The sequence below is a fragment of the Periplaneta americana genome, chromosome 13 (genome assembly GCF_040183065.1).
Source record: "Periplaneta americana isolate PAMFEO1 chromosome 13, P.americana_PAMFEO1_priV1, whole genome shotgun sequence".
Taxonomy (NCBI): domain Eukaryota; kingdom Metazoa; phylum Arthropoda; class Insecta; order Blattodea; family Blattidae; genus Periplaneta; species Periplaneta americana.
Genome location: NC_091129.1, coordinates 56,953,628 through 56,968,194, shown reverse-complemented (window position 1 = coordinate 56,968,194; position 14,567 = coordinate 56,953,628). Strand labels below are relative to the sequence as shown.

The following is a 14,567-nucleotide window of genomic DNA, read 5'->3' as shown; positions in this document are numbered from 1 at the left end:
ATGCTACTGGAGTTAATTAAGCCTGTGACTTGAAGTTCCACGTGATTCCAGTTCTGTATCTTGGACACCATGTAGATCATGATTGACATTGCGCAGATATAATTGAAAACTTCTGATCAGTTAATTTGACGACATCTTCAATCTTGAATGTGATATTATTCTGCACAAGACAGTTTTTTTAGTGTCCAAAATTAATAAACACATTCCATCCCAAAACCCTCTAAATTTCCCCCTGGTTGGATGGAAATCACTGACTTAGATCATATGTGTGCTGCGGTGTTTTAAATTACATCTTTAGTGTGCCACATGTTGAAAAAGACTGGTAAGAACATTAGAGCAACCACTTATAACCCATTCTGAAACGCAGTTGAAAAGATGGGAGAAAAATGGATTTTCTGTAAATAATAGATGAATGTAGCTCAGTTGCTGATCCAGAGTTGAGGTTGGGCGAGGATTCCACATCACATGCAGATGCCCCTGCCATCTGAGCTACTGAGACAAGATGGACCTTCTCATGAAGTTCAGATCCAAAATACAGACAATGAACGTTATTGTGTGAATTTCACTATGATGTGACCTCCAGCAGTTTGGCCATTACTTTTTTTCTGGTTCTGGTTAACCTTAAAAAAAAAAGACAATATTTCTAATACATTCATTCATAGTTTTCTGCCCAAGACAGATCCTTCAATGCAAACCCAGCATTTTTCAATCTTCCCTCTTTTCTGTCTTCCTCTTCATCTCCACATACAATACATATATCTTCATGTTCTCTCTCACATGATGTCTTCTTCTGTCCAGAACTTTTTTCCCATTTATCTTTCCTTTCATTGCATCATTTAGTAGGCAGTTTCTCCTTTCTCAGTTACCCAGCTTTTTTCTTTTTCTCTTCCTGATAAGTTTCAGCATTATTCTTTCTTCACCCACTCCTAACAGTACGGCCACATGAGCTACATTTGTAGCAAGTTTTCTGCAACAAATGTAGCTGAAATTATAGACTGCGTTGAGTTAAATGGAAGCGGCCACACGGAGCAGTAAATGTAGCAAGTTTGGCACATCCCAAGGTCGTGTCGCAACTCGAATGGGTCCAGGTCCATTTCTTCTGTGACATTTACTGCTGTTGGGTGGCTACACGTGCAGCTACAAATGTCACTGCGATGTGTGGTTTGTCAGTATGTTTGTCATTTTGTTTACATATTGTAGCCAGGTCATCATTCCTTGTAACCTGGAAGTATTTGATTTCTCTGCCTTTGATTTCCTTCGCATAATTGTTGCATCCGAACACGGCACAATCTGGCATTTTGTAGCTTTTAAATCATACGTAGGAAAACCTTGTATAAACTTTATATACATTTCTTAATTTTACAATAATAATAATAATAATAATAATAATAATAATAATAATAATAATAATAATAGTAGCAAGCAATGATCAGCAATAAAATAATTAATAAAGTGATATTCGTGTGTCTCTTTATTCAACGAAAAACTTTCAAGTTATTTAAATATGCTATAAAGTTATTCTACAAAAATTTCCTCTCAGTAGACTACCCACATGTAATAATCCTTTATTAGGGAAAATTAATTTTAGGAACAACGAATAATAATATAGTAATAAAGTAAAACTTAGGGGCAAGCGTCTGACATGTTAGATCTATTCATGACCAATAATTATCCTCCTTAAATGAATTAACATTGTTGTTAGTTACTGGGAATTTCTTATTGTGAAATCCATATTTTAAAACTTTAAATTTATATTAATATATAGCCACTGGCGTGGCTCAGTCAGTTAAGGCGCTTGCTTACCGGTCTGAAGTTGCATTCGGGCGCGGTTTGATCCCCGCTTGGGCTGATTACCTGGTTGGGTTTTTTCCGAGGTTTTCCCCAACCGTAATGTGAAGGCAAGGTAATCTATGGCGAATCCTCGGCCTCATCTTGCCAAATATCATCTCGCTATCACCAATCTCATCGACGCTAAATAACCTAGTAGTTGATACAGCATCGTTAAATAACCAACTAAAATTTAAAAAATGTATATTAATATATTTATTTCCACTTTAGTAATTCCCAAAGGAGACTCAGTGAGTCAAAGAATATACGAGTCAAAAGACTTTTATCTACTATTAACATTATTAAAGGAATTAACATTGTTGTTAGTTACTGGGAATTTCTTATTATGAAATCCATATTTTTAAACTTTAAATTTATATTAATATATTTATTTCCACTTTAGTAATTCCCAAAGGAGACTCAGCGAGTCAAAGAATATACAAGTCAAAAGACTTTTATCTACTAACTGACAATAAATAAAGAATAAATATCATGCAAAAGAAAACAAAAAAAAAAAAATTGTAATAGAAGTACAAACAACCATGTAAAATGAATGGCCATGCTTTAATTTTTTAGGAATGAGATAGAAAGCGAAAATAAATGTCATGTAGAGGACACACAGATTAAGACTTTAAAAATAGTGAAATAACAAGTCAATGTTATTCATTTTACAGTAGAGAATTACAATAATTTAGTGCAATGTAAATTTACAAATGCGTCTGAATACATGCGTAAGTTAATTGTGAATACTTTTTTTCTTAATCTTACTCCTGTTTTTTGTTACTTCACCAGAAGGAAAAGTAAATATCGCCACTAAGTGCCCTTCTGGTAATTGAATTTGCAGCCAGGCATACAATACCTTAATTGAAAAATGAGTTCTCATGGATTTCAAGACGTTCTTCCATTTTTTGTAAGTATTGTTTTAGAAGATTTAAATAATACTTAAATGCTTCTAAATATTCTTTCATTCTATCCTTACAATTTACAGGATTTTTCCTGCTCTCCATAACGGCCACACGACCGACCTGTTCGTAGCATCTTCAAATCTATCTTGAAAACTGTATCTGCAATGACAGAAGAGTTTTGCTGTTTCCTTGGTTCACACACGCCTCTTTCAACACAGTGATTCTACACACATCGTGGAGGCTTTTTGCTATATTCTATTCTCTGTTTTTAAGTGATATTACAGTTGTAACTTTGTAACGTCATATACCAAGTGTTCACTTTTTATAACATGTTCCATTCGACCTACACGACCTGAAGATGCCAATCAAAATTGGTGAAAACGTTTGTTTTTAAATCTGTGTAAATGTTATCATAACATGTTTTATTGTGTTTATGTTAAGTATTGATTGAATAGAACTCATTTTTCAATTAACATTGAACTTAACGGAACCAATATGCCTTTGAAAATACAATACCTTGCCATTTTATTCAGGCCTAATGTATTCAAAAATAAAACAAGTGACATTGATGAGTGCAGTGAAATTTGTCCCTCGAATTAGCTATAAGATATCGCAATTTGTACGACCTCACTTATCTTATAGCATTAGAATATCTTTTGTTTGTCAAAAACTTTGAGACATGAGACTGTAACATACCCTAAGATTCACCTTTCAGTTTCCCCCTCCCCCAAAATTTAATAATCTGAGAAACGTGATCTATCATGTTTAAGAGAACGTAAACTCTATTTTTAATGGTTGAAATTCTCAGTATGTATATGTAATCATAATAACAGAATCAACTTGTGTTTATGAGGGAGTGAAGTAGAGAGGGAGATTGGCTTTTAGATGGGAAATTATTATCATGATCGATTTATAACAATACGATGCCAATATATATGACATATTTTGTTACTAAAACGGTGCCAATACATATTGCTTCGCTCATATATAGTCCAGGCTAAGTTGTCCTATTTTTTAAATTTTCAAAATATTTTTCTTTAAAAGTACATACATTTTTTCTCCTTTCAATTTCGACCTAAATAATTCTTCAGTAATAAAATGTATGCAAAGCGTTCTAGTAAACCCTTCACAGCAGTTTTGTTTGGTAAAAAAAAGTAAAATTCTTTTGCAGGACAGACCTCACAAATCAGTATTGTTTATAAAGACATTTCCACTTTGAGTTGTATTTTAGATTATAAGGGTCAAGTTTAAATTGCCGCAACGTCCAATAAGCATTCTGCAAAACCAAGAAAAAGAGAACTTTTATAATAGATGTGTTTACTTATACTCTTTTCAAAATAAAGTTCTTTGAGAGTACATATTTTTTCTTTCTTTCATTTTCGACCAAAGGTAGCCTTCAATAATAAAATCTATACAATAGTGTTCCAGTAAACCCTTCACAGTGACTTCATTTGGTAAAAAAAAAAGCACATTTCTTTTACTTGGAGATGCTTTAGAAATTCATGTATTGACAAGGACATGTCTAATCTGTTGTAAATACCAATGACCCTTCTACAGAACCACGAGAAATTAGGTCTTCATACAGCCTTTCAGCAAACCCTTCACCCATACCGTACTTCCGATTGTTACTGATGAACAATATTGTCTGTTGTAAGATCGACACAGGAATAAAAGTTAACTTTATGGCACTGTTATAAATTTTCTTCTCATGCGCATTACAATTGTGTGTGACCATAATAATGTACACTAAAAACACACACAAAGCGACTTTGGCTTCATAATCCATCTCGGAAGAAAGCTTCCACTACACTACTGCTGAGTGCTGCAAAACGCAAAAGAACTAGCTACAGATGTCGCTACGTGTGGCATGTCATGTGGCCACACATAGCGACATTTAACACAGAATTGAGTAGTAATTGTCATGCCCATGTGGCCACCCATTTTCCAACAATTACAGCAGCTACATTTGCCCCATACAATACCACAATCTACTAGTTTTTTTCTTTAGTTCTTTTTCCAAAGGTCCACAGAGACTGCTACTTTTCCTATTAAAAGCTTCATTTGCCATTACTTTCCTCCTCTTGACTTCCTGGCAACACTCATATTACTAACTAATAGTACACCCCAAGTATTTGAAACTGTCCACTTGTTCCACTGCCTCATTTCAAATTTACATGTTTACTTTGTTTAGTTTTCTTTCGATAATCATGGTCTTTGTTTGCATGTATCTTCATCCTATATTACTCACAACTGTCATTTAGCTTTAGTAGCATATTCCTTCTTATTGTTTCCTCTTCTGCTAATAACACCATATGAGAAAATTTTATGCACTTTATTCTTGTTCCTCCTGTTATCACCCCATCCCATGTTCTGGAAACATTTCTTTACTAAATATCCTCCAAGTAGATATTGAACCGATTAGGTGATCCTTGTAACTCTCTTCCCTCTGACATTTCTCTTATCTTGATCAATGGCGAAGCTCTTAAGAGGCTTAGCCTAACAAAAAAATTTGAGTTATTATATCTAGTAACAGTATATTAAGTTCTTAATAATGATGTATTGTAACACTTGGTTTCACTCTGATACTTCCATATATTAAATTCACTGTTGGCAGTCATTACACTGCGAGAGGCTTGTGGCAAAAGCATGTTAATAATGACAAAAGAAGTGTTTATACAAATTTTAGCCACTTGACTGCAATTACGCTGCGCTCTGTTTGTGTTCTGTGAATGAGCTGTATTGTTGAGTGTTACATTAATCAAAAGTGCATGTGTGTGTGTGTTACATACTAATTTTGTGTAAAATGACTCATACTAAGAGAATGTTGAGGTCATTTGCAGAATTAAAAGAGAAACTATTTTCAAGTTGGGTGTATGAAACAAAATGAGCTTACAAAGATAGGAAATCCACACTACATTTCCATATTAAAAGCAGACGGAGGAAGGCAAAATAGAAAATTTCAATTTTCATGGTTGGCTAACAGGGTGCTCTGAGACAAATAAGTTACATTGTTATACCTGTATTCTGTATGGGGGTGAAAATGAGTGATCATCATCTTGTGGATGTGTCACAGAACTTTTGATAGAAAAGCCGAGAAACATCTGTTGTGTAAAAACATATAAGGTAGGCAGATTTTTTCAGCTTACCTATATTTACATCCTAGCTTTGACACTGATCCTGACTGACTTGTTTCTTATAAAGATTACTTAATAACCATGTCTCTTTCCAGTCCACACCAAATTTTTTCAGGATCCCCTTAAGTTTATTTCAACCCGCTCTGTCAGAAGTCTGTTTCAGGTCCACAAATACTACATACACTTCTTTGTTTTCCTGTAGGTATTTTTTTACTGAATGTTCGCAGCAGTCGAACTGCATCTCTTATACCTTTTCCCTTTCTAAAGCTAAATTGCTCTCCAACCAACTCTCCTTCCATCTAATAATATAAAATTGTAAGAGAATTTGTTGGACAATAACTTCATTTAGGTCAAAATTACATAAATTCTTACTTAACAGATTAACTACGGATTGAGATTTGTTACTTATAATAAAACTAACATCTGTCTATTCTTATTATTATCATTAATTTCTCTAAATAGAATACAAAACTTCTAATGACAAAATTTCATTACATTAATATTCTCGTTATATATGTAAAATAGATTTATATTTTTTCTCCCTATAACATAATTCTAGTAAACTTATATTAAATGAATTATCATTTTACTGGCTATCTCAGCTTAATTATAATTGATTGAATTAAATTAGTTCATAAATTATGTTATTACTTTATCTTATAAGTTCATCTAACTTTAAATAAACATGTACTAGTCGTTAAAACTTAATTGAGGAATATTGCTGAAGAATCTTTTAAGTGTAGTGTAAATATTCGTAATTTAGATATGTATTGTATTGATTAAGGCTGGTTGAGTGGAAGAGAAGGCCTTATGGCCTTAACTCTGCCAGCAAAAATAAATCATTCTATTCTTTGCCAAGTGCAATATCAGGCTGATAGTCATGAACACATTACATTTATACATCTTGATTACACAACTTTTAACACTATATCACTTCGGAATATGTATTTCGCATATTTAACACGCGAAAGATATATAATACATATTCCTAAGACATTACATTTCTTGGAATTATTTTTCTTCAGTATTGGCAGCAACATTGTCTCCATGAAATCTTCAGGCCATTCGTCTTTCTCATATATATTTCGTTGCATAATGATAGAATTTCTTTCTTGCCTTCACTCAAGCATTTCAGTAATTCAATGGAGATTCCATCAACTCCTATTGCTTTCCCATTCTTGATTTCCCTGAGCATTAGCTCAACTTCTTTCCTTAGAATAGAAAATCCCTTTTTCGTCTTTGATACAGGCCCTGCATCTTGTATAGCTAAGTTATCTGGACGATATCCTGTTTCATATAGCTCTTGCACATATTTCTTCTATCTATTTCATCTATTCCTGTTTTATTATTTCATTACCAATTACATTTCCTATCAACCACACGGATTTCCAGTTCTTATTTGCTAATGCATATTTTTAAGTAAATGAATGGCTTATGTGAAATTTTGTGAGCATTGATTTAGAGAAATGTGTTACAAAACCTCAATAGCTTATGCACATAAGTTTGAGACACTGTCTTACCTAAGGAATGGTTTGGGTTAGGAATTTGACACATTTGCATTTTTTTTTTCGAAAATTGTTATTGATATGCTGATTAATTATCTGTGGGAATCATGCATATTCTAGTCTTTTAGATTAACTTTTTTTGTGCTTATCATAAATGCATACTTTTACACTTTTAAATAACTATCATATTTTCATAAACATAATCTAATATAATGTAATAATTTTAACATACCATTATGTCTCGTAAAAATAATTAAAACATTTTAAAAAGTTCTTGAAAACCACTTTCAAATATTAACTATTTTTGTCAAATGGCATTAAGATTTAAACTAGCTTAGTAATGATTTTAAAAAATCAATTTTCTTCAAGATTTCAAATTTCTGGTGCATACTGTTTATGAACTTTATTGTCCCTACTATATTGTTAGCCATACACTGAACAATTTTCCTTGTAGCATTCATTAATATGCCTTCTTACATACTCTCCATTGCATTGCAGAAACAATTAGACATAGTTTTTTTTTTTTTTTTTACAGTAGAGGAGTTAGTACCCAAAGTAAAGAAAATGTGGATCTTGGATTTAATTGTTCAAAATAATGGTATCTAATACTCCACTACCTCCTGAACCTGTTTTGATCTATTGGAGGTCATGCTTAATAGTTGCGGTTTATTATGCTAAACATCTATAGTCGATTCGAGATGTAATTAATTCAGTATATATTTAAGGGATGTCATGTCAACTGAAATAGCTCAAAATGTTCTGTAAAATGAAAAACTTGAAGAAAACCTTAGCTATATATTGGCACATTTCTCCTCGTCAGCAGTCATTACATCATTGGAAACAGCAGGTCTTCCTTGAATTATTCATAAAATGTCATATCCAGTTAATGTCAATTGCAAGTAGTGCAGGACAGAAAATAAAATAGCCTATGTTATTTTTTCTAATCCTGGATATCAACAGGTTTATAAAATACGAAATATTCTTGGAAGAAAATCTTTGGACATATCTAAAGTCTTGGCTCTTTCGAAGAGAGCACCGCAGACTCTTTATACTATGTACATGAAAGGAGGACAGGAGTAAATTAATAAATTTTCCAATAAAGTTGTTCAATAGTATAGTATTGTTTCTATATATGTACATTTTATTGTTAAAATAATGATTACATATTGTTTCAAAGATTACAAACAAATTGAACAATAGTCCACACTTATACTAATTGGCCTTCTTAGCTTGTTCATGAACTAGAGTATTATATTATTATTATTATTATTATATATATATATATATATATATATATATATATATATATATATATATATAAATCAGTAACTGTACAAAAAAAGAAATTACTCAACAGACAACATTCATTATATCCTACATTAAGATTAGTTAAAACTCAAAAACTTTCAAAGATGGCTGCAGTGTAATTTACAAATTAGACATGATGTCGTATGAAATTTAAAATGTACAGTTTTTAAAGAGTAATCTTAATGTAATGATAATCGAAATATTTGAATCTTGACATATAAGAAGGGAAACAAGCAGTATGCTAAAAAGTACTGCACAACAGACTACATTTCAAATGTGTTCTGTTATATATGGTTAAATAATATAAAAAAGTATTTCTGAGTTATGAAAAAAATATACTTTAAATAAAGGAGCATGATATTGACTTAACAAAATGCTGATAAAATTTGGGAAAATCTTTGAAACTTTGTAAATTAGACCGCAAAGAGAACTTTTTTTTTTTTATAATATAAGTAATATTTTCAAATCTGTCAAAATTTTAATACACTGCCTTCTTTTCTTAATGGTTTCCATTTATTTCAAATATTTTAATATTGTATATCCTGCAGCATACAAATCGAGAGAGTAATCCAGTTTGTTTTGCATTCAAGCTCAGAAATGTTGACTACAACAGTTTAAATTTAATTTAGATAATTTATATTTAAACTGTTATGTGAACATTATTTCATATAAATAGGAATGCATTCTTGGAATGTCATGCAGTCATGATTTTAACAGTTTGTGTATTAAATGTATCATTAAAAATATGTTGTACAATATCAGTTGAGATGGAACACTTGAAATTATTGTTTCTTCCATTAGAATAATAATGTATAATTGGGCTCATCAAATATATCTGCCATAGTAAGTGCAACAAGCAGTTGCAGTGAATGTAGGCAGAGATGACGCACATTCTTTACACATGGTAAATGGAACAAGTTACGTGGAAGTAAAGCAGAGGAACTACATAACAAAGTAGAAGAACCTCTCAGATATTCCAGTATTGCGATCAATAGCCAGAAGACATTTATGTTAATTTACGAATACAGAAATGCAATGTTCGAGCCTAGTAAACTTATATAAATCATTTCCATGCCCTGAATTAAGTACATAAATATATCACTCGAGTATTTATTATTTTTAATATTACAATCCTTACGATTTGTTAAATACAAAGATAGTGGGACTAAGGCACCTATTTGAAAGACAAGTTTTTGGAGATTCTCTCAGTGACATTTCATTCGTAAATTTGAAATACCAACTATATAAATCACATTTCTCCATTTAACTGTTTCTTTGCATATAAATTTGTACATATCAATTTTAACTATTTCAGTAATACATACTTGTGACGTATTAAAAGCTGCTTGAGTCAGCAATTATTAATACTTGAGTAACAAGATAAATCGAAGGATTTTTTATTTAAAAAAAAAATGAGCTGTAATTGAATGGTTCGTATATATTTGCTGAAAAATTGATTAAAATGTGAAATAAATATTTCTATTTTTCACACATTATTGCAGAAATTACTTTTAGCACTAAATGCATAAGGTACAAATACACACAAAAATTGGCTATTAAATATGAGTAACAACAAAAATGCCATACTCATTTCCTTATTATCTCATACTTACAAAGATGCGAAGAACTTTGCTCTTTTTCTCCTCAATCCATGGTGCAAAGGCACATGAAGGGCCAAGGCCTACCAGCTAACTAACGTCCACATGCCTCAGCAGAGCTTGTTTCCTATTCTGACATTTAATTATGTCTATATACATATCTAAGATGGAAAGTCTGACACAATAGTTTGGTGCTCAAACTATACACATCACAGTGATCCTCTTAGACTTTGTACAATGCGACTTTTTTTTATTCATAATACCATTGTGAAATATTATTATACCTGTACAAATTCTACTGTTACTGCCCAAAGGGGAACATTTCAATTTTTACGTGATGGACCCAGTATAAAGACAGCATTAAAATTAACTGATACTTCTTTCAAAAGTTCACTGAATGCCCTGGCAAAATGAAGATGTCTCGTCTCTCTTTAGCATTTGGGGTGAGTAGTTGGCTGAGTTGGTCCTGTGCTGTAGCACTGTGGTCTAAGGCATCATACATGGGACTCACATTACAGAATGTGCGCTGGTTTGAATCCTTATGGAGAAGGAATTTTCTCATGAAATTTCGACCGGTGTACAAAATCAGTTCTCACCCAGTATTGTGGTGAATTTGGGGAGTTACAATAGATAGCAAAATCGGGTTTAACAGCAGGGGGAATCATCGTGCTGACTACACAATACCGCTGTTCTGATTGGATGATCTTTCACCTCTACTGAGGCATGTGGACGTGAGGCCAGCAGATAGGTGATCAGCCTTGGCCCTTCATGTGCTGGAGAAACACTATCTTCTTATGTGCATTGAAATGTTAATGCTACTTTTGGGTAGTAACAATAAAATTGCCACTGATGTAATACTGTTTCACAATAAACACCACCTGTTCAGTGCTGTATGCTTTCATTTTTGCAGTCAGCTGCCAATCTTCCTCTATCATAGGAGTATCACAAATTCACCAAAAGCAGCACAGCAAAGAAAACTAATGGTGTTATAAATTAATTAATTCTGCATAAGAAGAGTAATGGGATGGGACAAAAAGTGTGTGTTGAAATGTTAAAGTGGAGTGCTAGAGGAACCTGGACACATCACATTTTGGATCCTGCATGAAGCTTCTTGTGCCAGAGCTGCCTCTCGCAATACCTAGAGAAAAACAAATACAAAACAACAATGACATATCATGAAAGATGTTATATCTGGTATGAATAAACATTACACTATCAAATGTTGGTATAATTGCAGAATGACACATAAGCCTCAAGGATTACACTTAGATGCCTATTCCAGCATCAGAATTAAGTACCATTTCACTTTGTGATAAAGTAATACAACATGATAGTTGTAACAGACAGCAACCAATAAATATTATATCGTAATTCAGATGATGAAAGACAAAACACAAAAATGTACAAAACCAATATTTTTTAAATTGTCACTGAACGACACTGTATCAACTACATACATTATTATTTAGCGTTAGTAAAACTGCTGATAGTGAAATGGTATTTTGCGAGATGAATTCGAGGATACGTAATTGGATTATCTGACATTTGCTTTACACTATCCATAGTACCAACAAAGTAATACTCTATTGGAAGTTCGAATTTCATCGGTACAGAAAAAGATTTGCTCTTGGTTGCCTGTAAGTGAAACAAAACAATGTGAGTTATAATTTACCAACAAATGTGGTTCCATATCAGCAAGGGCTTGGTCAATCCAAGCCAGTCGACGAGATGACCGCCCCATACTACATCCATAACGTGTAACGAGCGCAAGCTGTGTTACAGCTAACACCAGAGCAGCTGTACGGGCCTCTAACAGCCTGGCATCCAGAGGTGGATACATGCTGCGAACTACATCATCCACACGTGGAGAAATTCGACGTGCAACCTGGTGAAAAGTAGACAATTCAAGAATTTGGTTTTCTTAAAGTTTTTTGTATACATTGCCTGAAAAAATATGTTAATTGAATATGTAAAAACAGTAACTGGAATATAGGTCTCTATCACATATCTGTAATACCACCTCATTTTTAAGAGTCAAAAATAAAAATATCGCTACTTTATTTTGCATGGCAACTTGTGTTCATGGTTCATTATAGGCCTACACTATTAAAGATGGGTGCATTTCTTTCTCCTTAATCTTAATCATTATGTGCGTGGCATCTCAGCCGTTAGTAGTCAATGAATAAGAGAGAGAAAAAGTGATTGCCAAAAGAACTGTTTGAATTAGGCTACTGTGGTTTCGTTGTTTGGTGCGAAGAGTAGTAAATGTACCAGATTGTTTTTTTTAGTCTTTAATTAAGGTATACTGGTATATTTCTGTATATATGATAATGAAAACCCTATCTTAAGTATTTTCAAATTATTCGCAAGTAATACAGTTCATTTACTGCCTCCTAATACCCACATTTGTTGTGTCAGCTATAACATTTTCTTCACATCTTCGGCAAAAAAGGGGGAGGGATTTATATTCCAATAAATACTAAAACAATAATTATGCTAATTCCATTATTCTGTTCTCGCATGTTTAATCCTGTCTTCTACTTCAGTTTCATGAGGGCATTTGGAACATCTAATGCTCTCCCTTAAAGAAGTATTTTCTGTCTACTCTGACCATACTTAAAAACCATCCACCCTGGTGTTAATTGCAACTGTGTGCGGGGGGGGGGGGAGGAAGTTGGGCAACCATAAGGGTACAGCAACTATTTGTTATCTGTTGTGGTTATTTTACAGACTTATTGAAAATTCTTATTATTTATATGCACATTGTATTGTTTGCTTTACCTCGACAATCTCATGACCGGTTTTACTGTGATTAAGAGGTCCCATTGCCAGTGCTGCCAATCGTTCTGCCAACGTGTGACAAGTTTTAAGAACAGCCAAACAATGTGGCACAAGACCAGTTGCATCTCCTATCCATTGTTCATCCGCAAGAATTTGCTCAATGTCTGGGTGCAGTCGCACTTCTCCCAACTCCAGTTCTGGACGGTCTGATTCAATCAAATGAACATCTGGTCTGCAAAAGATCAAACTTAACTTGCAAGCCATTTCTAACTTCTTCACTCTACATACGTACACTATCAATTTATTTTTATTAGGTATGTAGCATAATTATATCCCTATAAAAGTATAGGAAAGAAATTAACTTTAAACATCATATTAGGAAAAACAAGGTAATACCTCATATCTCCGCTCTGTTTATTCATGAAATTGCCACTGCCCTTGTGGCGTCGGCATATCACAACAAGAACTATCAGAGCTCCCAGAAAAACAGCAGCAAGAATTCCTATTGCCACTGCAACAACTGTTTCCATGGTTTCCATTGTCACAGCAGGAGACGCAGATGCTTGTGAAGGGGCGTCATCCCTGATTAAAGTAATTCAGGCGAAGTCAATAATAGCCTACTAACAGAAGGACAATGAGCCTGACGTTCACTTGTCCCGTTCTTATTGGGAAGAACTTACTTTCCTTCTCTCCCTTCTCCTCCTCACCCTCGGTGACAAGTAGCTCCACTGTTAGTGACAATGTTATGTAGTATTCGATGAGGAGATACTTTAATGACAAGTAGCTCCATTGTCAGTGATAAGGTTAAATAGAGTTTGATAAGATAAATTAGCGTACTGTAGTGGCATATAGTTCCGCTGTCAGTAATAAGATTAAGTAGTGTTTGATGAGGAGATACGGTAGATTATAGCACCATTGTCAGTGATACTGATAAGGATAAGTAGGGTTTGATTAGGAGATAGATTATTAACAAGTGCTTCGTGCAAACATGCCACAAGCGAACGTCAGGCCCAATTTTCTCTCATCAATAATAATAATAAAATCGAAAATTTAGTCTATTTTAGAAATCAACTTCACTTTAAACCAAGAGGAGTACTACTCCTCTACTCCTCTTGCTTTAAACATACCTCTGTGTTGGTGATGTGTTAAACATCTAGAAGTTAATGACGATGATACGCGAGTAACAATGTATTCATCCCTAAAAAAATAAAATGAAAAGTCAAACATGTAAAGAATCTCAACTTGTATCAATGTCAATAATGAGAGTTTCTTGACACGTTGAAATGATTTTATTTCAAAACAAGTGGGTATTAAGGGAGAAAACAGAGTTATTAGCTACGTACCTTATGACCAGCAATTAAATTAATGGGGTTGGTTTAAATATGCGACTTGACCTTGACAAATATAATTTAAATAAGAAAACCTAATATTCACAATTAATTTAAAACACCATGCACCTGTTGCCTCCCGGAATCACCTGCTGATTCCAGGCTTCTCCGCCAGAGGTCG

The 14,567-nt window shown here is 33.4% G+C and overlaps 1 protein-coding gene across 2 annotated transcripts; it reads right to left on the bottom strand.

Annotated features, from left to right (window-relative positions):
• Positions 1 to 8,661: 8,661 nt before the first annotated feature.
• LOC138711972 (transmembrane protein 98-like) lies at positions 8,662 to 14,560 on the bottom strand. 2 transcript variants are annotated; one of them, XM_069843292.1, is made up of 6 exons: positions 14,516 to 14,560; positions 14,186 to 14,256; positions 13,455 to 13,640; positions 13,059 to 13,290; positions 11,950 to 12,162; positions 8,662 to 11,415 (listed from the first exon to the last, which is right to left on the bottom strand). In XM_069843292.1, exons 2-6 carry the CDS (start codon positions 14,209 to 14,211, stop codon positions 11,329 to 11,331), a joined length of 744 nt encoding a protein of 247 aa, XP_069699393.1. In that variant the 5' UTR covers positions 14,212 to 14,256; positions 14,516 to 14,560; the 3' UTR covers positions 8,662 to 11,328. The 2 variants fall into 2 exon arrangements, with proteins under 2 accessions (XP_069699393.1, XP_069699392.1); XM_069843291.1 differs by having other exon boundaries at positions 14,402 to 14,544.
• Between the last annotated feature and the right edge of the window lie 7 nt (positions 14,561 to 14,567).

What these genes read in the sequence shown, in the direction of transcription:
- LOC138711972 (XM_069843292.1), bottom strand. Translation starts at nt 14,211, where the DNA reads ATGTTTAACACATCACCAACACAGAG. An exon ending in AACACATCACCAACACAGAG is followed by an intron (nt 13,641 to 14,185) that starts GTATGTTTAAAG and finishes TACTTTAATCAG; the next exon opens with GGATGACGCCCCTTCACAAG. An exon ending in AAACAGAGCGGAGATATGAG is followed by an intron (nt 13,291 to 13,454) that starts GTATTACCTTGT and finishes GATCTTTTGCAG; the next exon opens with ACCAGATGTTCATTTGATTG.